Source organism: Vipera berus (genome assembly GCF_964194415.1).
Source record: "Vipera berus genome assembly, chromosome: 1".
In the NCBI taxonomy this organism is placed as follows: Eukaryota; Metazoa; Chordata; class Lepidosauria; order Squamata; family Viperidae; genus Vipera; species Vipera berus.
Window position 1 is genome coordinate 35,047,229 of NC_138202.1, and position 26,569 is coordinate 35,073,797.

The window sequence follows — 26,569 nt, forward strand, 5'->3', positions numbered from 1 at the left end:
AGGCATTGTAAAGTGGTATTAGTACTTCACGTGATCGTATTAGTATAATGTAGAGGGGCAGCAGTAAATAGCATTGGTACATCTTATATGCAAGCTCTCATCAAAAAGAAAGGCAAAGATCATTCTTCAGCTATTGAGCCATGTGCCAGTTGCAAATTTAGTAACTGGTTTTGCCCATATACATCTGTACTCTTAATGAGTGGCATGTTCATTCCACTCCTCTGAATTCAGATATCCCTGGCTTTATTTCTTCATTCCTGACTTCAGGTAAGTCTCTCTCCAAAACCTCTTGTCAAAATTTACCCTTGATGTCTCCCTAAGTGCATCCTTTGGCTTTGCTTATCAAATCTCAGTGAGGCTTTTCTAAGACCAATATTTTGAATTGCAGGAAAGCTGATAATATCCAATTGGTGGCCTGGGTAAGATAGATACCCAGTGGATGTTGATGGGAATTTCTTTTATGTTGCCTTTATTTTCTCATGGAATGGGGTCTCTTTGTACCTCTTCCTAACTGTTCCCTCTTTATCTGCATGCTGTTCTCACCATGGCATTCCTGACCACCATAACACACACTTTTATTACATCTTGCCTACTGAGGTAACACTTCTTCAACTGTCCCAACTTACTCTCTACCAGGTATGGCCGTTCTACCCAAAGCTTCGTTCCCTCAAGCATAAAGCTTGATGGATTTAGTTCTAGCTAAGTTAGAAGAAGTTCTGCCGGTTTCTTGAAAACCATTCTGAAGGGCTTCCTGTGTAGAGTGGGATAACTCGCCGCAGCCTACTTGCCTCAGTCAATTCACAGCCAACTCACTACGGCCAACTTGCCACGGGACAACTCCCTGCAGGACAATTCAACAAATCAATTTAATTATTTAAAATTATTTAAAACTGTATTTTAATTTTGTCATTCACATTTTATTTTGTCTCTCCTTTGGTATCCTTTCTTTAATGATTCTATTCCACTATTCCTTTGATATTAGTGTAACTCTCGTCCCATGGCAAGTTGGCTGCGGCAAGTTGTCGTAGATCCTTTCCTATGCAACCAAGTTGAAATCCTTTGAAGATATCCTAAATCAGGGGTAGGCAATCTCGGCTTTTTTATGACTCATGAGTTTTAGGTTGCAGTTTGGGCACTCAGTCTCTAAAAGATTCACCATCAGTGGCCTATACTATTTCAGACAAATTGTTGTCCAGTCTCCTCTTAAAAACTTCCAGTATTGGAGCATTCACAGCTTCTGGAGGCAGGTTGTTCCACTGATTAATTGTTCTAACTATCAGGAAATTTCTTCTTTGTTCTAGGTTGCTTCTCTTTTTGGTTAGTTTCATCCGTTGCTTCTTACCCTGCCTTCAGGTGCTTTGGAACATAACTTGACTCCCTCTTCTTTTTGGCAACATCTGAGATACTGGAACTATCATGTCACCCCTCGTCCTTCTCTTCAGTAAACTAGACATACCAAATTCCAGCAACCATTCTTTATGTTTTAGCCTCCAGTCCCCTGATCATCTTTGTTGCTCTTCTCTGTACTCTTTCTAGAGCCTCAACATCTTTTTTACATTGTGGTGACCAAACCTGGATGCAGTATTCCAAGTGTGGCCTTACCAAGGCATTGTAAAGTGGTATTAACACTTCACATGGTCTTGATTCTATCCCTCTGTTAATGTAGCCTAGCTCTGTGTTGGCTTTTTTGGCAGCTGTGTTTTGTTTGACATTGTTTATGTGTCAGGTAAATTAACAGAAAACATAGTTGTAATGTTCCAAGTAGTAAGCAGATTATTTTATTCTTTTATAATACATTCTTGTGACGATAATGTGAAATACTGGTTAAAGTGTTGGATTGATAGATTCAGATTCAAGTTTATCTTAAGCCATTACTATCCAGTTACTATTTGGGTCATCATTTTCTTTGAGACCAACAAACACCCCACAGGGTAGTACTGTGAAGAAGAATGGAAAAAAAGATTGCCATGTGCCACTATTAATTCACAAATAAGGCAGAATATCAATCTTACAATAAATTGGATTTCTTATCCTCATCAACAAGTCTACATTTTAAGGGATGTCTTTTATAATCATACTTCCTTCCTTCCCCTTCTTCCTCCTCCACTATTTTTGCACCAGCAAATTGATTCATGTATTCCGTGCCATTCCGACAGTACATCTTTCAGATGCACTTTAATAATAATAAAACCATAATTAACTAATGCTTTTATGTAGATTTTGGCATTTGGTTGGACTTTGTAATCAAGTGGAATATTATGCCTATAATCAGTTCAAAATAACTTTAGATGATTTCAGGAGGCCTACCAATGAGGTCTTTATTTTAGAAGGAAAAGTCAGTTCATTATCATTCTACCATTCTGTCACAATAATTTCCATTGTGTTCTGGGAGTTTGTTTTTAGTGGGTGCAGAGGAACTCTCTTTACCTTTTTTATTCTGAACAGATAGATTCTTTGACCTCAGATGACCTTGATCTTCTTATATTGAGTGAATATTGATGCTAGAAGCTAATTTTCTTGTTTGTGTTTCCCCATTCTACAGACAAATTCTGTTAGTGAGCAGGAAGTACAAGGTACAAAGACTGAGGTGTCAGTGTCAACTTCTGTTGCAACTGCAGAACAGCAGCCTCAAGAAGTAAGCGTCCATATCCAAATAAACAATTTGGCGTATCCTAATAAATGTGTGTCTCAATCAGAGATCCATGAGAAAAGAGCTTCTCTTTTCACAGCATGTTTCCTTGTAGACTTGTGTCATGTTTAAATGTACAAAGTTGGTGTGAATTTCATTTGTTTTGCTACTGTTTCCCTGGCTCTCATTGTCTCATTATGCTGTGCATTTCTTGCTCTCTTATTTGCTTATCTTCTGCTGCTTGCTAAAATGCAGGTTTTCCTGTGAGACTGTCTTGATCTGCAAACTTGCTTCTAATAAGTTAGTGGCAAGCCAGCATTTTTCAGTAGAGTCGCTTACTAAAATTTAGAAGTAGATTTGTCAAATGTTGCAAGACCAAATGTATATGGGATCCTGGAAATCTTAAATGTTATTCAGCTACAGTTTTTTGCAATTCAGGAACCAATTCGGCTTCAGAGGATGCCTGCTGCTCCCTCCCCCACCATTCAGTCCATTTCTCTAGCTGTACCAAAGGTAGGGGGGCTTTAATGCTTTGTTTTAACAAAAAAAAATGTGGGCAGAGAGTTAACATGAAAGGCATTATGCCTCATGCATGATCCATTTGTCAGTTTGTTCATGTCTGTATGTTAGCCATGTCTAAGCATGTTGTTTTTTTAGGATTATTTTAACCAGGACTAAGAATTAAAATGAATTCTGTATAGAATCTTATGAGAGTGTATCTGGGCGTCTTGTTTCCAGCTAATTCATAGTTTGACAGGTTCTTCTGTCCTTCTGTCCTTCCCCAGAAAATATCTGCAGTACAAATGGATGACAAATGCATCTTCTGTCTAAATCTTTGCCTGAGAGGGTATTTTCAGACATTTTTTTAATCAGTAAAAGTGCTAGCAAGTTAACATTAAAGCTAGTTTTTTTTTAAGTTTCTATTCTGATTGTGACAATGTGGCCATGCAACAATATGTGAAGGAAATGTCAGAGAAGAACCCTCTTATTTTCCACAAAACCTGGAACTGCTGTAACATTAAAAAAGAGAATAGCTTCTCTAGCCACTTCCATATGTTTATAAAGTAAGTGCAAGCAGTGCCCATCCAGCTAGTCTGATCTGGCAAATTTCCATAATTTCCCCCCTTCCTTTTCTTTTTCAATCAGACTGGAAATTTGCTGGCTTGATTTCCCCCTCCCTCTCCCCCCCCCCCTTAAATCTGCCTGTTACCAAAGGGATTTGCCCTGGTTCACCAGCCCCAAATTAAAACTTTATATTTTTTTATATTATTTTGTTCCACAGACCAAGAACAGTTGATATTCAGTTGTGGTAGCCAGTAAGCAATTAGTTTTGCTATATAGCATTAAGTATGGTGATAAAAAAAGATGTTGAGCTTCTGTAAAAGCTAATATAATAATGGTGGGTTAAACAAGCCTACATATTAATTTAGTTTGTTGGTTTATGAGTGGATTTGATTGTGGGTTATAATTCTTAGCTGATTGTTGATTATTATTTAGGTGGTTGCACAATGCGCCTATTTTAAAAAATATATATGTTGCCCAAACTACCCTATACTAGACTTGTATTTATTTTGAAAGAATGAATATACTGCTTTTGGCAGTACAATTCAAAAATAAATTAACCAATTTCAACACAATACAAAAAGTATTTCAGCACAGTACAAAAGCCAGGATAAAACAAAGCATAATCAATAGGGAAGCATATTAATCTGTCATAAAAGCAAAAGAACAGTACCTATTTGAAATCAATACATTCTTAACAGTTCATCAAAAACTGAGTGACATTAATCTCATTAACTTCTGAAAACAATCACAATGAACACCTAAAAACATTATTCTGTTCAAGATGGTTTTTACATGGAGATGGAGGATCTAATACACTGTATCAGCAGCATACTAGGAGTAGCTCCTATCTAAGATCCATTCCAAATAAGGGTTTACAGTTAAATTAACCCCAGCCATCCACTGCAATGATATGGAAGCTGGTACGCTTTATCATCAATAATTTATTAGAGGTGTCATTTTTAATGAACTTTTATGTTGCTTTATTGTGAATTTATTTTTCAGCCTAAAGCTCATCAACTAAGTATCAAATCCTTTTCAAGCCCAACTCAATGCAGCCACTGTACATCTCTCATGGTGGGATTGATTAGACAGGGTTATGCTTGCGATGGTAAGTTGGTTAAATCTCTTAAATATTTGAGCATCTTAATAGACCTTCGCTCTTTTCGCCGCGACCTGAAGACTTGGCTATTTGAACTTGCTGGACTGGACTGAGGGACTGGGGTTTTAGATTTTAAATTTTAAATTTTAATTTTAGAATGTGTTTTATTGTTTAGGGCTACTTGGTTTAATTTATTTTAATTTTTGTATATTATGTGTTGTATATAGTGTTTTAATTGCCCTGTATACCGCCCCGAGTCCTTCGGGAGAGGGGTGGTATATAAATCCAAATAATAAATAAATAAATAGCCTAATTATCATTTGGAAAAAACAAATATGTTTAAAATTTTCTTGTAACAAGCATCTATTTATAACTGTAGTATTGAAAATAAAGGCAGAAATTTAGTTCCCATTTGTTTAGATTAAATCTCTTCTTTTCATAATATGGATATGTTAAGGCATCAGTTACGCCACACAATTTAGGGAATGGAACAATTGCTTGAATTGTTTCAGTGATTCCTTCTTAATTAATAAGGCTATACACACTGAACAATATAAAAGGTGCTACAAAATATTTTTACTAACCAGATAGATTACTGGATTGTTTCTACTTGGATTGTAATCTAGAATATTATAGAACACTTTCATACAAATCAGATATTGATGGGAATTTCTTTTGAATAATGACACTAAATGTTTGGCACTTAAACAGTATTTCTCAGAATGTGTACCTATACATTGCTGAAATATATCATGAAAAATTAAACTACCATCTTAGGTGTATCTGCAACTTTCTATCTAGGAATTCTAGAACTATGGGTCAGTACTAGCCACACAGATAGTTGCAACCCATATTTTGGGGAGGGGAGGGGAGTTTATATCACTTTTTTAAAAATGGACAAATTGCACAGATAAAGAGAGACCACCATCCCAACTCACAGTGATGTTTGCTCCCCATTCTGCATGTGCAGGCTACTTGTGTTTCATACAGGAATGTTACATGTTGGATGACTGAAAAAAAATACCAATTACCGGTAGGCCTCGACATATGACCATAATGCAATCTGCTTATTACAATCATATGTCATAATGGTCATAAAATGACCTTTTTTCTGATGATCTTTAAGCAAATCACCATGGTCGTTAAACGAATACAGTTGTTAAGAAAACCGTTGGTTCAATATGGGCACAGTTTTGCCAAAAACGAAGTAAGTGCTAGTTTTGAGCAAAGCTGTCATAAAGCATGGTCATTTGATTGATGGATGCTGCAGATGGCCATAAATTTGTTTGTGTTGTGAACACAGAGGGGGCCCAACCAGTGGAACTTCAAATGGGTGTTGCAAGTCCCCTTTTTCAGGTCAGTTAGAACTTTGAATGGCCATTAAGTGACCTGTTGTAAATTGAGGTCTACCTGTGTATTAAAAATTAAATGGAGCTCTGATAACTTTTAAGGGAGAAGATATGCACAAAACTGGGAAACCCAAAGTAGGGATGATTTTTTTTTATTATAGAACATAAGTGTTTTATTTAGCTTGACGGATCTTGAATATCTTCAGATTGAAGTACAGTAGGGTAACTTGTCTATGCAGTTGCATCAGGTTCCAGAGCTGTCTGAGTATCTCTGAAATTAAATGTGGTATTAAAGAAGCTATTCAATCTCTCTCTTGCTTGCAGAGTTACATGGTTCATAGCAAGTTACAAATGCCAGCCAAAAATTGTGGATTAGGGATGTGCAAAACCTACATTTCTTCCTTCAGACCATCTCAATCTGGCTATAGTTTTTAGAGCTATAGGTGTCTGGGGTTATAGTTTTTGATTTGGAGGAATAAGTCCAGGGAAACAATTCAACCATTCTCAGAACTGAAAATATTGGTGTGCATTTTATTCCTTTAACTGTAGATTTTATATATATTTATTATAGACCTTTATTTCATAAGAAAAAAGGGGTGTTTTTTTGCCAAACTAGGTTTCATTTTTTTTGTTTAAAATCAGAACTCTAATGGGTCTTTTAAAGAATTATTTACTTAAATAATTGATCAGAATGAAAGAGAGTTGTTCAAAATAATTTTAGTATTTGTAAATTCAGGAAGAAAGAAAATGCCATAATTTTAAAACCTGGAGTCTTTTATACTTTAAAATATAACATTACTGAGGCATAATTATGGTTTATTGAAAGTCCTGCTATGATACATTCATTACTTTTTAATATGAAATAAATGTGTTTGCCATTTTAAACTGGTTGTTCTTGGAGACAGCTGCTGACTAACTATGGTGTGATGTCTTTTCTTGCTCATTCACAATTTTGTTAGCCAGTTCTCAGTAATCTGTAGAATTTATTGTGTAACAACACACAGCTTAACAAGTTTATTTTTTCATCCTTAGTGTGTTCATTTGCATGCCACGTTACCTGCAAAGACAGTGCACCACAAGTCTGTCCTATACCTCCAGAGCAAGCCAAGAGACCTCTTGGAGTAGATGTTCAAAGAGGCATAGGAACAGCCTATAAGGGCTATGTCAAGGTAAGAATCTGGCAGAAAAAGAGGAGGATCAGTAAATCAAATAATCAGAGTTACTGTTCATAGTCAAATACCAGTTCCAATTTAGACATAGACAGTCAGGCAAATCTGGCTGTAAAATAGATTCCAAATTCTTGCAAAATCCAAACTGGTCACTTCTTGAGGAATTCAAAAGTTAGTACAATTTCAGGTAAAATAAATTAGACTAGAAACTTCAGGAGTCAAGCATGGCAAGATCAAGTATAAGACATTGCTTCAAACCCTGATAGGCTAATTTCATTGCTGATGTCTTGATCGTCCTTCCCAAGCGCACTTTACTTTAAGAGGATCCTGTTTCCCAGCATTTCCTTCTCCTCTAACAAGAACCTGTCCCATTACTGCTTATTGATTGTACCTTCAAGATTATTCAGATTTAACTATTATCAAATTGTTATTTTAAAAAAGGTAGGTGTTAACAATTACCAAGTTCAGTGGAGTGTCAGTGACATTTGAAAAAGTAATTATACAGCATAAAATAATGACAACAATCAGCAGCACTTAACTAAACTCAACTGATCTTGAAAAAGTTAAGCAGAGTTGGGCCTAATCAGTACTTTTGACATAAACAGAACTGGGACCTGAAAAATATCCTCAGAGAAAGCAAGGGCAGACATTTGTTCATATAATCATCAGGAATTGAGCTTAACTGTAAAAAGAGAATATCTTTTTACACACACACACACACACACACACACACACACACACACAATACAAAGGTGTTTTCACTGCATGTGTTACTTTATATTATAACTGCTTTTTAAAAAATAACATTCCTTTTTTTAATCCCATTTATATCCCGCCCTTCTCCGAAGACTCAGGGCGGCTTACAATCTAAAGCACAAATCAATGTGCTTAGCAATAGCCTTCATTCTATGTATATGCCTGCTTATTAGGGCTTTCGCCCCCCCCCCCCAGCGGCATTATTACAAAGTCAGCTTATTGCCCCCAACAGTCTGGGTCCTTTTTTAAAGTTCATGTTGAATTTACACCAGCCTGATGGAGAGATTTAGAAAAAACATCATCTATCCATCCATTTCAGGGTGGCCTATAATTAAAAAATAGGATAAGTACAAAAATGAAATAGAAATCGGAATATTCTGAACAGGGGCTCAACCACAACCTTGCCCCCAAAGCCAGGGAGAATAATCAACACTCCAAAAGCTTCCTGAATGACATTAGCATTCAAGCCATCTAAATCTTGGGAGTTGGGGATATAATTCCAAAGTGGTGGTGCTGCAACAGAGAAGGCACGCCTCTTGGATCCTGCTAAATAATGATAATGATAACTTTATTGTCACTTTGAATGTACACCAATCGGCATACATCAAAATGAAATTTCGTTGCATACAGCTCTCAAAAGGTCACCACCTCCGATATATACTTCTTGTTCGTGGCCCGCTCAAATTTCACATTGTCCATTTTAGTCTCTAGGGAGTGAACGATGGCACACAGGACAGATGGAAATGGGGCTCCATGTGGATTAGCCCTCAAATTCGCTTGTATTCTGACAACCTCGCCTTCTTTCCTTTTTCTGATCCTGACTCTTCCACCTTTTCCTTAAAGAGGCCTTGCTTCTTTTCGCCCCTGGAGCACGCTGCTGCCACCACCAACTCCTCCAAAAGCCTCTCTCTCTCTTCCTCTGGGCCTGCCGACAGCCTCATCCAGTTCCTTCACTCCATAAGCTCCAGGTCCTCTCTGCCTCCTCTGGAAACAGCCCTGATTTGCAGTAGAATCCATCACTGGGCCAGCAGTCAGATCTTGCTGCTGGTAGAACAAATTCATACAGTGCCAACAACTTTTAACAGTCTCACCAACAGTTCCAAAACAACTAGAAACTCACCATGCCAGCAAAGATTGTCGGTCGTATGTCGTATGTTACCTTAGTTCCACCATGTTGCTCAAACACATTAAAATTTCCTGATCATGTGGCCTATAGCCCTTACTATCCCTCCCAAAACTATTTGCCTTGAAGAGCCAATGCAGCCGCAGCCATTCCAGGCGCCGCCATCTTAGATCTAAATGACACTACTTAATCAATGGGATCCCAAGTGTATCTGTTGTACCTGATCTCACCAGATGGACAGAAGCAACTGGAAACCAACAGACCAGCCTTATGCCATAAAGTGTTTCATAGATGACAATCATCACATTTAATTACTTTTGGAAGCCAACTGAATAACCAGTTTAGCTTGGAAACAGCAGGGTCGCACAGGCATAATGGTGCATGCCTGTTATTGCCTTTTTTACTGGATTCTGCATCAGCTCTAGCATCAAAGTGGTTTTCAAGGGCAATCCCATGGGTAACCTTGGGTCAGTCTCAGCCCTACCAAGAAGGCAATGGCAAAACCACTTCTAAAAAGCTCTGCCAAGAAAACTGCACGTTCTTGTCCAGAGTCTTCAAGAATCGAACATGATTGAACAGAAGATATATAGATTGACCAGTCGGGCAGACAGAATATTTATTGAATTTTTGATGTGGCTATAACTTGAAGGGAACATTCTTTTACTGTTGATGTGGTAAAATTTCAAATTTGATGGGATGACATATATTGCTAAACAGAAGATTTGAGTTTTATCCAAAGTTAGATTTATCACATACCGTATATTTGACAACCAGAACAATTTTTTTTTCAAATTTCTACTTTTAGCAATAAAATTAATCATACTTAAACATTGGGAATATGTAGATAATATAATGGATTGCTTGAGAAAGTATCTGATAAAATCAATTATTTAACAATACAAAGTTGCAAATCGTTTTATCAGGAATGGTGGAATTTTATTGTTTATGCAAGAGATAAGTATTCTTGTGACAGCCTATATCAGACATTATGGGAGAGTTTAAAATATACCATCATCATTAACTTTAAATTTATACTTTTAAAACAGATTTCTTATCAATTGATCCATGGCTTGAAAGAGTTTTGTTTATTTCATTAAGTTGTGGCTTAACATTATTTGCAAATTCAGCTATTGAGCAAATGAGTGTCATGCAATTTAATTTTCTATGGAGAGATGACTCATAACATTCCAAAGATCACTTTGGGTTCCTTAGGGAAACCAGTAATATTTACTGATCAATCAATTGATTGCTTTGTTTGCAGCTATTGTATATCTAAAATGAAGAAGTTACAATATTTTAAAAATGTATATATTGTTGCAAATCCGTGGAAGTATTTTTATGAGTTGCCTCAGTGGTAAGATGGTATATTAATATAAATTCAATAAAATAATAAAATGTAATAAATAAAAATGATTCTTTACCCCCTTTTATGGTATGAATAATCTATGTCTATATTTACAGGTTCCAAAGCCAACAGGAGTTAAGAAAGGATGGCAGAGGGTTTATGCAGTTGTCTGTGACTGTAAACTTTTCCTCTATGATGTGCCTGAAGGAAAATCCACTCAACCAGGAGTTGTTGCAAGTCAAGTTATGGATCTCAGGTTTGCAACCTTAAGCCACATTTTTTGTAAGCTTGATTGCGTCAGAGAAAAATTAGCAAATGAAGAATGACACAATCATTGAATTTTCTTTGATGTTACATAGCATGCTTTGATATATTGTATGCTTTTTGACAAAAGCATAGGCCACATTTGTACAAGGTATGAGAGAAGAATAGATCTATGTTCTCAGGTGATCTTGATTTTTTTCTGGTAGGAAATAATATCATAAACCTGTACCCAAAATCTCTTTAACTTAGTGATTCAAATTTTACCTGTTAATTTGTTTTCTGGGAAAAGTGGCTAATCTTTGCTTTAGCAAGGATTTTAAATATGTACTGTTGTTTTCTTTCCAGAGATGAAGAGTTTTGTGTGAGTTCTGTCCTAGCATCGGATGTTATACATGCAACCCGTAAAGATGTTCCTTGTATATTCAGGGTATGATCGTTTGATTAATTTGTACAAATACAATACATGTTTTACTTAGCTATGATTGATAAAAAATAACATTTCACAGAATTATCCAATCTAGGCAAAAGGAAACTGTTAGGTTTCCATAGCTACCGTGTTTTCCCGAAAATAACACCTATCACAAAAATAAGCCCTAGCTTGATTTTAGGCACCCCACACCCGCTTACCTTAGGATTGCCGCAGCCAGGCCTCCCACGCTCTGACACCTGTCACACCACTTCCCGAGTTCTGCGGCCGCTTGCAGCTACAAGCTACATGATGCATTGCACTGCTGCCGCCAGTCACAGCAAGGCTTATCGCACTGATCACGCTGCTGCCACTGCTCGCAGCTGGAGGCCATGAGGCTCATTGTGTCAATCGCGCCGCTGCTGCCGCTCACAGTTAAACGCTACAAAATGCCATGTGGCCTCATCGCACCGATTGTGAGCAGGCGTGATTGGCGCGATGAGTCTCCTGCCACAACCAGCAGCAGCAGCACGATCGTTGCAGCCGCAAAAGAACTTGGGCAGCAGTGCAAGAGATGTTGGGGAGTGGGAGGCCTGGCTGTGGTGATCCTACGTAAGCGGGTAAGACATCCCCTGAAAATAAGACCTGGTGTCTCTTTTGTAGGCAAAAAAAAATATAAGACCGGGTCTTATTTTCAGGGAAACACGGTTCTCTGTCAAAGGTTGATTGTGGATTTACAGTCTTTTTATAATAATTTAGTCACAGAAATAGATTTTATTCTATTCTAATTGTTTTCTAATTTTCTTTTAGAATCTATCTAGACAGGTGATAAGCCAATGGTGAAACATGTTCAGCTACTTTATGCATTTATGATACGTGTGTGTGTGTGTGTGTGTGTGTGTGTGTGTGTGTGTGTGTATTGCAGCTTGGTATCTTTTACTTCTCTCTTGTGAAGAGGTTGTCTGATGAATCAAGAAGGTGAAATATGTATTTTGGAGATAGCTTACATAATAAAGTTTTGGTTTTGTTATCTGGCTTGTAGGTCCTATTTTATTTTTAAAAAATTTAGGTAAATTCCAGGTTATCAAAGTGTCTCAGGATGATAATTTCATTGCCACATTACCTTACAACTGCCATGCATCCAAGTAATAAGGAAGGCTTTATTACACATAATACATATACCAATGAACTAGGAGCATCCATATATGGAAATGTTTTAGGGGCAAGAATTCAATCTAAAGTTAAAATAAATAGCAAAATAATTTGTATAGTGTTGAAGAAAGTGAAGTAATAGAAAGTATTATGCTTGAGTTAACATTACAGCGTATACTAGCAACCAGATTCTGCTCATTATGAACAGAGTATGTTTTGGACAGAACCATGTGTTCTGTGCAACACATACTCTATTCATAAGTAATTTAATTTTACTTGAGTCAATTCTAGGAATCTGGAACCTTCATGTTTTTTTTACTATCATTGAGCTTCCACATTTTAATTTTTAAGGCGGAATTGAATTATACCTGCAAGAATAGATATCACTATTGTAGATATACATTGGCCAGATTTCAGACAAGTTTTATATCCTTGGTGGTTTCTGAGCTTGATTGATTTCTTGCAGACATTTCATTACCAAGCTAGGTAACATCATCAGTGCTAGTAGCGAGTAGGGTTTACTCTCATTTTATATTCTGATGGCTTGCCCTGTAAGTATGCCTCCTCTATTGAGTTTTATAAACATATTCACAGGTTTGGACTATTTAAAAACATTTCTTAAATCTACTTATTGTTTGTTGGTCCATTTCTACTAAAAATGAGACTCACAGTGAGTGTACCCATTTATAAGCAACCTGATAAATTGCAAAATGAGTGCAAAAGCTCTTGTTTTGAGCACCAGCAAATCTTACTAATGCTTAGGGAGGAAGCTATGAGGGAGTCATTTGTACAGGCAATGAAACAAATCAAATGTATATACATTGCTCACTGAATTAGAATAAAGAAGGTTGAGTTTGCCAAAGGACTGGAAGTTCTAACTTAATCGGAATGAATTAGAAAGGAACTTAATTGGAAAGAAAGTAAGTATCCAAAGCTTGCTTAACTCTTTGCCTGCATGAATTTTATGCACAATGTTTTTGAGAGGGCTCTGTGAGATGAGAGATGAAAATGAAGCAAGAATTTCTAATTAATCACATGAGTAAAGACAATATGTGATTGTCACCGTATCACTGTTTGTAGCAATATTTCTGGCATACTCTACAAAAGAGGTCCCCAACCTTTGGGGCACCACTGACCGGTTCCATGGAGAGAGGTTTTTCAGCGGATCAGAGGGTGCGTGGTTTTGTGTGCTGCCTGCATCCCGTGGATGGGGCTTTGCTGGCCGGTTGCTGGCATGCCTTGGCCTGGTGCTGGTCCATGGACCGGGGGCTGGGGACCCCTGCTCTACAAAACAAGAGTAAATGAGGTTTGCCAGCATTGTAAATTTGTATTGGTAATGAATTAAATATAAACTAGAAATGAATTCATTGAAATTAAATTCAGACAGAATGTGGTGTCTTGCATGCTGTTTCAAGTCCCATTGTTCCCAACCAGCTTGCCTAATGCAAAGGATTGGAAGATATATCATCTAATCGCCCTCCCCAAAGAACATGAACTTTACAATCTCTCTTCTGATTCACAGTCTTAGGCCTAAAATCAGGGATCAGAATGAAGATGATTTGCTATACTTCCAAGTTGGTTGAGGTTGGGGAAAACAGTGAAGGTAAAACAAATCCCTCCTATGCCAATATCCGCACAGTAGATGGTTTCTAAGAAATCAGAGTGTCATTATCTCTTCTCTCTTTGGTCACTTTATTCATGCTGCCTACAGAAGGCTCAGTCTGGAGCAGGCCATTTTGAAAAACACTTTGTCTGAATCTAGCCTACATTTGCATTTTGTCACCTTGCTTTAGTTGAGGCATTTAATTTAATGCAATTATTTTCCTTTTTCATCTTCTTGTTCTCAAGGTGACGACTTCTCTCTTAGGTTCTCCTTCAAAGACCTGCTCTCTGCTGATCCTAACAGAAAATGAGAATGAGAAGCGAAAATGGGTTGGAATTCTAGAGGGACTGCAATCTATTCTGCACAAAAATAAACTCAGAAATCAAGTTATACATATTCCACAGGAAGCCTATGACAGTGCACTGCCTTTCATTAAAACCTGCCTAGCTGCTACTATTATAGGTATGTTGGAATATAACAAGACACTTTGGATGTGTAACATTACATCTGTAATTGAGACTGATACATTGCCATCTTTAAATATATTATTTCTTATTTTTATCTCCTGACAGGAAAAATTAGTTGCATAAAATTGAGTGATTGACTTATAAAACGAATTGGTATATATTTATCACTGCTTAAAGTAGATGTCAGCAATGCTTAGATGCATTGACTCAGTTTTGGTCCAATTGCTTATTGTGCTAACATAAAATTGTTAAGTACATTAAGAACTTTTATATTTTCTTTTTATTTGAAGTCATCATTTGTTTGCCTGCCTGTTACTTCCTTGCTTCTGTCTTATGGACAGTTGCCAACTGCAAGTACCAAACTGATTATATTAGCATCATATGTAACAACAATGTTACACTAATAAAAGAGCAGAATATCAACAATAGTTTGAAATGGTAAAGCATAAAAAGGTAAAGGTAAAGGTAAAGGTTCCCCCGCACATGCGTGCTAGTCGTTTCCGACTCTAGGGGCCGGTGCTCATCTCCGTTTCAAAGCCGAAGAGCCAGCGCTTGTCCGAGGACGTCTCCGTGGTCATGTGGCCGGCATGACTAGACGCCAGAGGCGCACGGAACGCTGTTACCTTCCCACCGTAGTGGTCCCTATTTTTCTACTTGCATTTTTTTTTTACGTGCTTTCGAACTGCTAGGTTGGCAGAAGCTGGGACGAGTAACAGGCGCTCACTCTGTTACGCGGCACTCGGGATTCGACCCGCCAAACTGCCGACCTTCTACCCAACTATTTAAAAATATCTCACTTTCCTTAAATCTTCTGGAATAGAACTATTTTTCCTCATTTTGGGAGATGGGATGAGATGGATGGGATTAACCCAGTACTACAGTCTTGATTATGAAGATTGATCATGAGAGCAACATTTACTGAAAAATCTTCCCCTTCATCTCTAACAATTTAAGCTCCAAAATAGAAAAGTCTTGGAGCATAGTCTCCTCCAAAGTTCTCTTTTAAATAATCTGAGGCCCATACCATATAGTTTGCATTGCTATACCTAGTTTTCTATGAGCAAGCTTTACTACATTCTGTGGACTTTTCATTTGGTTAGACATGGATTGAATTACATTATTATTGAGGTCTGTTATTTGATACTGCAAAACAGTATCCAATACAGTTCCTTTAGCATATGTTTCTTCTAGCATATTCAGTTTCTCAAATGGATGCTTTCTGTTAAAGAGTAGAAACCAGGGTTAGAATGAATATTTATATTAATAATTATTTTTCTTACCTTGTTACCATTATATTTATATTTATTAAATCTATTTATTAGATCGAGATAGAATAGCAATTGGCTCAGATGAAGCACTCTATGTCATAGAAGTCACCCGTGATGGTAAGTAAATTTTTGATTGCATTTAGCAATTACATGCTGAGGGATGAGCTCAGTTAATAATCAGTTAATTCTTGATTATTTGCAGTATTCCCTTATATAGAATTTGCTTCTCTGACAAAAGTTCAAAACTCAGAATATTGGCTTATTTAATGAACTGTTTAATGGTCATTTTCATGGGACATTTTGGCTTGCACAGCTCTTACCTTTTACAAAAGGCAGTTGTTCATTTGACATCAAATGCATATTCATAAAGGCTAATCTGGTTTTGTTCTCTCCTAATCCATAATTAACAAACTACTTTTGTACCTTGCTTGGAAAAAAAGAACCAGGCCACTAGGCTGCATCTTTGGGTGATTTGTCTTTTGACATAATAATATTCATCGCAGAAATACCCTTTGGGATACTATGGCAGTTTTAAATAATCTAGAATGAGTAGTTATTCAAATTTAGTCTTTTATATTTATACATATAATCATACATTCTTTTCTTCTTCTCTTGACCACCCCCCCCTCCATCCCATTCTACTTTCCATAAGCTCAGCTGCAGAAAACACACAATTTTAGACCATTGCCACAAAGTGGCACCAGAACCGATGATTATAAAATAACTTTGCTGAGATAGTTTGGTGATACAGAAAGAATGAATGGGAATTGAATTGCAAACAATTGTATGAAGAGAAAGTGAATGGGATGAAGAAAAAGGAAAAAACCAAAGAGGTTACAATAAGAGGAAATGGATGAGATCCTCAAAAAGCGGTTACAAGTTTAAAAATCAGGAATTTACTGATAAAAGCAAGGATAGAAGCAACTTTAAGAAACTGAAAGAGGCAATATACATGGACATAAAATCCATACATGAACTTCAACTACTATGCTGGCTGGGGAATTCTAGAACCTGAAGTCTGCATATTTTAAAGTTGCTGATTACACATACACACACACACACACACACACACACACACACACACAGACACACAGACATATTGGCCACCCATCTTACCACAGGTAATGTTGAGAAACACTGGTTTACGTTGTTAGAAAGATGTGGAGATATACAATAAATTATGTTTGTATAAAATATATGTATATATATTTCCTACCCATTTTCTTATTTCATGACCTTACTTATTTATTTTGCTATTATTCCTCCTCTTCACTTGCATGTTAGTTTTGGAAATCAACTGGAAGAGAGTGTAGATAGAACAAAATTAAGATGATAAATAGCTTTTTTGCTCCAAAAGTTTTTGCTTTTCAAAAGTGTGTGATTTTTGGCAAGTTGGGCTAATCTGGTCTGGATTTGATTATTTATTTATTCAATTTATATACCGCCCTTCTCCCGTAGGACTCAGGGCGGTTCACAAGGTTTTTTAAAAAACAGATACAACAATTACAAAACTTAAAATCAATTAAAAGGATTATATAAACCTTGCAATAAAACCCCAGTTAAAAACAGTTAAAATCCCAATTAATATTTATTTATTTATTTATTTATTTATTTATTTATTTATTTATTATATTTTTATACCGCCCTTCTCCCGAAGGACTCAGGGCGGTGTACAGGGCAATAAATACGAAAACAGGATACAAAAGTTAAAAGCGATTAAATAAATGCCCAAGGTTAAAACAATAATTAAGATGTATTATAATCAGTTAGTAACTTTTAAAACTAGTTCTGGAAATTCAAAAGGTTAATAGAAGATGGATTAAATCCTCTCAACTTTCTCTTAGTAGATATGGAGGGAATGGTCAACTTAAAAAGAGAGAGACCTGCCAAATGAATCTTACAATATGCCCATGATTTCCACCATAGTTATGAAAGGATGTTTGAGTGTGAGGATAAATGAATAGCCGTCTTTCCAAAGCTTATAGCACTACCTTAACAACCCTGGCTAGAGATTTTGACTATTGTGCTATTCTGAGACACATTCTTTTGTGCTCAGACCAGGCCAGAGAGCTCAAAGAGCCAGGTCTTCAGGTCCCGGCAGAATGAGCGAAGGTCAGGGGCAGTCCTAAGCTCTACAGGCAGCTGATTCCAAAGGGCAGGCGCACCCACAGAGAAGGCCCTCCCCCTGGGTATTGTCCGCCGGCAATCTTTTACCGACGGTATCCTGAGAAGACTCTCCCTGCGGGAGCGCACAGGACGAAGGGAGCTTGATGCCGGCAGCAGGTGTTCCCTCAGATTAGGAGTTGTGGGAGCAAAATCAACTCTGTTTTATCTGGAAAGTAGGATAGTGTGCACACTAACTAAAGCTCAAAAAGGAAAAGTAAGAAAGCTAGTCATTTGAGCAAGCATTCCCAAACTATAAAAACCCTAAAGCTGGGTTTCTGATGTGGTCTCCCATCCCTCATTAGTTTATGGTTTTTGGGGTTTTTTTTTTTTGGTTTTTGGTTGTTGTTGGTTTTGGTTTTTTTTGTAATCTGGCAAACTAATTAGTACAAAATCATCCAGAACAGAGTACATCTCCATTTCCTTTATTCTGTCTGCTAATCAAAACATGTTTGTCATGTCATGAAACCTATTTTATTAGCATTTGGGCACTTTCCTCTGTATTAAAGAAGGCAAGAAATAGAGAATTGGAAAAGAATTCATATATATTTGTGATGTACAGCTCTAAATCCTCAATCCAGGCAGATTCACAGTAATATTAATTTGCAAGACAGAATGTGAAAGTAAATAGGAAATATTATTCATTTTTATTTTTTTTTCTAATCCAAAAGAATGTTGGAAAAGAATTGTGTCAGTTGCTTCATTCTTAAACCCCTTTTCTCCTTCCTACTAGTCACCTGAGTGAAGCTATTATTGAGGGGTTAGAAAAAATTCCAGAAGCTGTGTTTTGCAGGCTTTCTCTACCTTGTTTACACCACTCGCCTAATAGCAGATTTCTTCTTTGGCCTTCTGGGGATATTTTCTTGGATACTCTGGAGGTTTTTTTAATGCATGTCCAAGCACTACAGTGCAGAAATCCTTATAGTGTGTCATCCAGTTTCACGTACCTCAGAAGCTAATGCTACAGAATAATTATGACATTCGGAAGGACTTCAAATATTAAGGTTTGCTACTCTATAACTTGGATGCAATATATTTGGATAATTGAAATAATTCTAACCTTCAGCTTTTTTTTCTTTTTATTCTTTGTTATCAAAAATTGATTTCTGATTTTCAGAGCAATATTTCTGTTCCTATGCTTGTATTTATTATGCTAAACATGGGGGGGGGGAAACTTCTATGATTTGTTAACTGATTTCTAGAGAAGGGGCTCTCTTGAGCTTACAGGCCAGAAGCAGATATGAGAATCTATTTTTCTTGAGTCTTTTGGTCCATTACATTCTGCAAGTATGTGTGGTTTTCATATAGCCACTCTTAACAATTATGTATGGTATAGGTTTCATATCAAGGCTATACCTAGGCACATTTTGCCCAATGCCAAAAGAAGTAATGCTGTAATTCTTTGAATCACAATTTCTAGAGAATTATTGATAGTTAAATATAAATTATATCATGTTTTCTCTATACCAAAGAAAAGTAGATTATTCAAATAGGCATGCTTTACATTTTCCATGCTTTTCTATTGTAATATCTTTTTACAGAACTACCTTTGAAGACAATTCAGTTATATTTTAGCTAATATAACTGCCAGACTTTTGACAGTGTATTTAAAAAATACTTATCCTAAGGTACCTGCAGCTGAAGCCATTTGGTTTCTGAGCCTAATTCAAAGGGGTTTTACTTGACTTTTCAGTGTTTAAGTACCTGGCTACCCATGCATAACCCCAGCTATTGGCACTCAGAATCTTCTGATTCTACAGGGAAATTAAGCTTTCTAATAAAGAGGGCCTTTTCAGTAGAATTTTTCACATTCTGGAACCTTCTCCACAACAGAGAAGGATCAAAAGACAGAAAAATATGTACAGGGCATATCTTAAGAGCTACCTTTTTCTGAACATTCACAATTACTCCTCATATTTTTGTTTGTCTATGTGCATTTTACTTTTGATTTTATTTGTACTGTTTTGAAATTCTGTATGAATGACTCACTGGAGAAGAGCCTAATGCTGGGAAAGATCAAGGGCAATAGAAGAAGGGGACGACAGAGAATGAGGTGGCTGGATGGAGTCACTGAAGCAGTAGGCGTGAGCTTAAATGGACTCCAGTAGATGGTAGACGACAGAAAGGCCTGGAGGAATGTTGTCCATAGGGTCGCGATGGGTCGGACACGACTTCGCAGCTAACAACAACAATGAATAATAATTGTTACCTTTTCCTCTCCTGGGCACTGTGAAGGTGGCTATTGATAAAATGATTGGGAAATTAGAATTTCTGTCATTGATCTTTTTTTTCAGGAAATGATCCATAATTGCTTAGATTTTCATTTTCAGGATAAACTTGCAGCTCTACATGTGTTTAAAATGAAGCATTTTGCTCTTGCCATGGAGTGTGCCTTTGTTATTTATTTATTGCTGTTTTGATGCAAGTTTTAAAAATTCATAATGAGATTTGAGTTGGTGAAACTATGTTTTTGTTATGGTGAAAGATTACATATATCTTAAACAATTACATTGTTAACATATTATGGCTCAACACATATATACTCTCTTACGTGTATGTGTTATTTTCAACAGTGATTGTTCGAGCTGCCGATTGCAAGAAGGTCTGCCAGATTGAGCTTTTCCCCAAAGAGAAAATAATTATTCTTATTTGCGGTCGGAATCGTCATGTTCACTTGTATCCTTGGTCTTCCCTGGATGGATCTGAAAGCAGCTTTGATGTCAAACTTCCTGAAACAAAAGGCTGCCAGTTCATTACAACTGGAATGCTGAAGAAGAGCTCCTTACCGAGTTTATTTGTGGCAGTTAAGCGACAGATTCTCTGCTATGAGATTTACAGAACTAAACCTTTCCATAAAAAGTTCAGTGAAATCCAAGCTCCTGGCCATGTGCAATGGATGGCTGTATTCAAAGACAGGCTTTGTGTTGGCTACCCATCCGGTTTCTCTCTATTGAACATCCAAGGAGATGGACAGTCTGTAAGCCTGATAAATTCCACTGATTCTTCACTTGCATTCCTCTCGCAACAGTCATTTGATACCCTTTGTGCTGTGGAGCTCAGCAATGAGGAATACCTACTTTGCTTCACCCTGTTGGGAGTATACGTTGATGCTCAAGGTCGAAGATCACGCATGCAGGAACTAATGTGGCCCGCGACTCCAGTTGCGTGTAGTATGTACATGTTTTTCTGTTTCTGTATCTTTGATTGCTTCACTTCATTTTGTGAACAGCTGATAGGCACAATAGCCGATTTGACTCAGCATTCTGCCTAATGTACACGTTCTCTACACTTGCTTTCAAATTTTGCAAAAGAAACTATTTAACAATTATGGAAATAGTGTACTGGATTGATTGAACCATTTTTCTTGTTGCCTTCCACTAGTATAAGGCGTGCTTTGCTCTATGGTCTATGTATTGCTTAGTGTGGCTTATGAGCCTAGTCTTAGTGTGAAATCAGTCAGTCCAGGTCCTAAGAAAAGGCAGGTTCCTCCTACAACTTTACTTTTAGTAATATAGACAGAAAGTTACCTTACTTTTATTACTCATTGTACTATATGAATTTGTGATCCTGGTGTGGTTGGTGCAAAGAAGTTCCCTCTTCCCTAACAGTCTTTTTTGTGTGGTAGGGAAGGGGTTTTGCTGATCTTAAATGCTACTCTGTGGTTCGTCTGCTGATGCTTGATGGCATCTGGGGTTGCTTTTAACTCTTTTTTGCTATTTTGCTTGCCCTCTGTCAAAATTGGAGATAATATTAATCATGCCTGCAAATACTTGAATACTCGAATTAAAATGACTGCCTTTCATCTCGGCCAGAATATATGAATTCATTGCAAGAGATTTCCTTAAAGATATGTATGAAATCTACTTTTACAAAATAAGGGAAAGGTGATTTGATATGACGTTCAAAAGGAATTGCCATCTTTTTATTAAACTGAAAAGCTCTTGGTGGTAAACTGAAATCCAACCACTGAATGGGAAATGTTTCAGTCAAAATTGCTATCTAGGGGTGGTTCTGTATTTAGAGCAGGTTTTCCTCTTGAGTATCAGATAGAAGTATGAGATAATTGTATGGCCAAGGGAGCTGCTTTTTTTTAATGAGCATAACTAGTTGCCCAGAGTCGTTGAATATCAGGCAGAAGTTTATTATGTAAAACCTTTTGAAAACATAGTAAGTAAACACCATTATTCATTAGACCTATTTGTCCCCAGTTATGTATTCAAAATGAATGTTTGAATGTGAATGTTTGAATATTTGATTAAACATGAAGTTAGGATATAAATTAAGTAATTATGTAAAGGTAACATTTCTTCTTTATAAAATGCTAGCTATTGGGACAGAATTTTGGCTTTATCTGTCTCTTTCAAAAGTGCCCACCTGCAGTCAAAAGTGGAATAGTTCCAGCAAGGATTTTCCATGCTCATGAAAATTTTGCATAAGATGCCACTCTCCAATATTAATCAGCTTGAGAAACAGCAACTGAACAAGTTGTTCGGTTTTATCTCAAATATATGGAGCCATAAGAGATTTTGTTTTTTTCTCTCCAGGTTGTAATCCATCCTATTTAACCGTGTACAGTGAATATGGGGTTGATGTTTTTGATGTTAACGATATGGAATGGGTTCAAACTATCGGTTTAAGAAAGGTTAGTATCTTGAGTGTAGAGTAAAATATGCTTTATAATTTTCTGAAAATTTCATTGCATTCTACTGAAGGCCTGTTCTAAAAAGCTTCTCTCACTTTGCCTTGATAACAGATTCGACCTTTAAATGTTAATGGCACATTGAATCTCCTTAGCTGTGAACCTCCTCGGCTAATTTATTTCAAGAACAAGTTTTCAGGTTGGTAGACGGGTGGAGAGGGGCATATGCCCAGTGAGTTTGGGGAGTCTCATTTTAATTTAGTATATTGTATATTTATATTTTAGTTTTTATCGTGACTTGAACATCATATGACAAGGAAAAGACTTAAAGTGGCTTTTATTTCAATAGGCAGTAGGATTTACTCATTTTTTTAGTGCTTCAGTGAGGCATCAGTTGAGGTTTTGTAACAAACACTAATTTATTTGACTTGTATTTAATTGTACAATTTATTTTAATAATATATATTTGTATTGACTTACTAATTAGCTAAAAGGAGATGGTTGAATGGGGAGATCTTCCTCATGCATAACCAAATAAGGCTATGGGTCAGTTAGACTAGTATTGTCGTGATTGATGGCATATGATGGAGACACTTCCCAGCCCTACCTGAAGGTATCAAAAACTGAGGAGTAGAAACTTTTGTGTTAAAAGACTGAATTAAGTCCCTTATTCGCACAGGCCTTTATATAAAACATTACTGAAACTGAAGTATGCACATCTTGCAGTCAAGTGACAGTTCTAGAAAGCAATCTGTGATTTATGTGTAAATGGGGCTTTGCAGAGATAGAGATGAAAATCGGGGGAGCAGCCTGTAGGAGATTGTATCTGGCTATGTAATTGCATTTTATATTTTACAGGAGGAGCTGCTCTTAGTGTGCCAGAAACATCTGACAACAGCAAAAAGCAAATGCTTCGTACGAGAAGCAAAAGACGATTCGTCTTTAAAGTTCCTGAGGAAGAAAGATTACAACAAAGACGGTAAGGCTTGGGTATTTTTCTCATAACCTGGGTGGAAAAGGAATCTTTCCCATGCTGGAAAAATCACTATTTGATGCCCTTTATTGATTCAGGGAGATGCTCCGAGACCCTGAGCTCAGATCCAGGATGATTTCCAACCCCACCAATTTCAACCATGTGGCTCATATGGGACCAGGAGATGGAATGCAAGTGCTCATGGATCTGCCATTGGTAAACAAAACAAAACGAAACAAAAAATGTTCCTAGGGAAAGCCTTCGCTCAGCTGAGTTGCCAAAGGACAAGTTAGTTGGCAGGAGTTTTGGAGTCAAAACAGGGATACTGTTTGTTTTCTAAGGGGTAATTGAAAGCACTAAGCAAGCCTAAGGTGGTTCCTATAAAGAATTTAGAGGTTGGCTGTAATGCAATCTCTTATACTTGGTTGTGTTAGTGATTTGGGTTGTTTATCAGCTGCTTGTGTTTTAATTTTTTAGTCTTTGTTCCTTTTAATTTAATGCTTTTAATTTATCTTAATAGTCTGCTACCCAGAGTCACACATCGAAATGGGCAGCCTTATAGAAGTAGTCCTCGACTTACAACCATTTGTTTAGTGACCGCTCAGAGTTACTAAGACACTGAAAAAAGTGATTTATGGCCATTTTTCACATCACTATTGCTGTATCCCAATGGTCATGTGAACAAATTTCAGGCACTTGGCAACTGACATATATTTATGAAGTTGCATTATCCTGGGATCATATGATCACCATTTGTAACCTTCCCAGTCATCTTCTGACAAGCAAATTCAGCGAGGGGAAGCTGGATTTCATTAACAACTGCCTTGCTTAGCAATAGAAATTTTGGGCTTAATTGTGGTCATAAGCTGAGGACTACCTGTGCATTGAATAAATAAATACTCCTTTCACAATAATTTGTTAGCTATTTCAATCCAAAATCTCTTCTACTATTGACATATTTTCCAACGCTCCTATGATCACAGGCAAGACAATAATCAGAAAAATACAAAGGAATCCCATTAGTTAATAGGTCTGACTGAAGGAAGAGGAATTAACTGGGAAGGGAGAATGCAAACCCAACCCTCGGCCATCATTCTGGGGTGGGTATATGGAAATGATGTCTTAATAGCCCCGTGACATTGTTTTGAGAGCTGTTACCAGAAACTCACAAGGACATGGGAAATGAAGTAAATGGTCAGGCATCTGATAGTGTTTCTGAATAACTCTTCTTTCCTCCTTCCTTTTCTTGTTTCTTTTGTCTAAAATAACAGAACGAATTTCCTTCCCCTTCATCTTCCCGACATTCTGCTCTGATATCATCTCCAACAGGCTTTGAGCACGTCTATCACATGAGCCCTATCTCTGCTGATCTCTTTCTCCAGAGTGACCATTCCTCCTCAATGCTTTCCTCCTCTTCCTGCCCCTCCTCTGCTTCTATAGCAAGGGTAGGAGCAGCTCTTTAGGAACTGAAGTGGATGAGAGTGTGCATTAGACCTCTCAGCTGGCTAACCTCTGCGTGAAGAAGCTTGTGCTTTCCTGCCCTGAGTTCTGCAGTTAAAACAGCAGGTTGCCACTGCAAATCTAAATCCCGTCTTCTCTAATAGGCTAATAATCTAGGATAAGAGAGTAACCATCCTTCCAGTAGCAGGAGGCAAACTGAAAGCTTATTGGATAATACTCAATATTTGTCTCATTGCAACCAAACTGCCAGCATTTACTATCGTAGCTGCCAAATGCAGCAAAAGAAAAAGGCAAATCATGTTCCCATTTTATAATTTGGAAAGCCTAGAGGCATAATTTGCAATCAAATTCTGTTGCTTATGTTGTATAATATCAGACTGTAATAGTACACTTGCAAAATCAATAAGACTCCTTAATTAATAGAATATTACCAAATCCAAAATAAGGCAATAAGTTATATCTTTGGCTATGCATTAGCCTTTAAGGAGGAAATAAAGCTATAAAGCAAAAGATAATTTGATGTGGCTCATTCAGACAGACTTATTTTTCTAATAACTTTTATAAAATGTCTCCAGCTACCGGAAAGAACTGAGACTTAAATACTGACCTTTTTACTTACTTTTTGGGGTGGAATGGCTATATCCCCTCACTGATTCTTTGAGCAACATGTTTTGCTTTGTATGATTCTCAGTAGTCAAGATGAAACAGATCTGTAAACACAAAAAAAGAGCTTCTTATGCTGATTTCCGGTTTTAAATATTTTAAAGGGCTCTGTATTTAAAAAAGGAAGTTGAAAATATCTCATCTAATTGAGCTTGGTTACATTTCTGCTACAGACTGGTTTACCTTCTTCGCAAGATGAAAAGGTTTGTCCTCCAACAAGCAACATTTCACGCCAAGCACCTCACAGAAATAAAAGCTACATTTCATGGCCATCTTCAAGTAAGAGTTGAAGTAGATCTCTTTAAAAGCTATAAGCTTCATAAGCTTCTCCTAGGGGAGATTCTCAAATACTTTTGCTTTGCAGGTGGCAGCGACCAGGGAGCAACCGTGCCCTTGCGAAGTATGTCTGATCCAGATCAGGAGTTTGACAAAGAGGTGAGATCAGTCTCTATATCTTCACAGGTTTTCAAATGTTGAGGTGAATTTAGAAAAATGATTGATATGCTAAAGGGTACTGACTTCTAATATTTTTACAAATTACATTTTTATATCTGAATGTATGTGTATATAATCTAAATCTGTGATATTATATAAAATCATTCAGCAGTGAATGAAGGCAAATATACGTGTCCCAGGATAATGTCGCAGGATCCAATCTGGGTCGGTCACCAGGACTCACAGGTTTTGTCTTCCGAGCCTTCGGACTCATGCTTGGAGCCCATCCTCAGGGAACTTCTCTCTAGCAGAGTGTGTGTGTACCGGTCACCAACCAAGATTGGATCCTGCATCATGCAACAGTGTCTGTCTGAAGAGTTTGAAAATCCAATAATGGCATATTTCAATCAATCAGAATAGAGCTGGAAGGGACCTTGGAGGTCTTCTAGTCCAGCCCCTGCTCAAGCAGGAGATCTTATACCATTTCAGACAAGTGGCTGTCCAGTCTTTTCTTAAAAACCTCCAGTGATGAAGCACCCA

The 26,569-nt window shown here is 37.2% G+C and overlaps 1 protein-coding gene across 3 annotated transcripts in view; it reads left to right on the plus strand.

The window, feature by feature from the left end:
* CDC42BPB (CDC42 binding protein kinase beta) overlaps window positions 1–26,569 on the plus strand; it is a 101,968-nt gene that overhangs the window by 66,601 nt on the left and 8,798 nt on the right. Inside the window, exons 22-37 of one of the 3 annotated variants that reach the window (XM_081343473.1) lie at window positions 2,543–2,635; window positions 3,053–3,142; window positions 4,697–4,802; window positions 7,175–7,311; window positions 10,652–10,791; window positions 11,145–11,226; window positions 14,206–14,422; window positions 15,750–15,812; window positions 20,432–21,028; window positions 22,403–22,500; window positions 22,612–22,696; window positions 23,356–23,476; window positions 23,569–23,686; window positions 24,742–24,915; window positions 25,768–25,873; window positions 25,959–26,029. In XM_081343473.1, coding sequence (XP_081199599.1) covers window positions 2,543–2,635; window positions 3,053–3,142; window positions 4,697–4,802; window positions 7,175–7,311; window positions 10,652–10,791; window positions 11,145–11,226; window positions 14,206–14,422; window positions 15,750–15,812; window positions 20,432–21,028; window positions 22,403–22,500; window positions 22,612–22,696; window positions 23,356–23,476; window positions 23,569–23,686; window positions 24,742–24,915; window positions 25,768–25,873; window positions 25,959–26,029 — 2,298 coding nt within the window. The remainder of the gene's footprint in view (window positions 1–2,542; window positions 2,636–3,052; window positions 3,143–4,696; window positions 4,803–7,174; window positions 7,312–10,651; window positions 10,792–11,144; window positions 11,227–14,205; window positions 14,423–15,749; window positions 15,813–20,431; window positions 21,029–22,402; window positions 22,501–22,611; window positions 22,697–23,355; window positions 23,477–23,568; window positions 23,687–24,741; window positions 24,916–25,767; window positions 25,874–25,958; window positions 26,030–26,569) is intronic. The other 2 variants (XM_081343471.1, XM_081343472.1) reach the window with 2 other exon arrangements.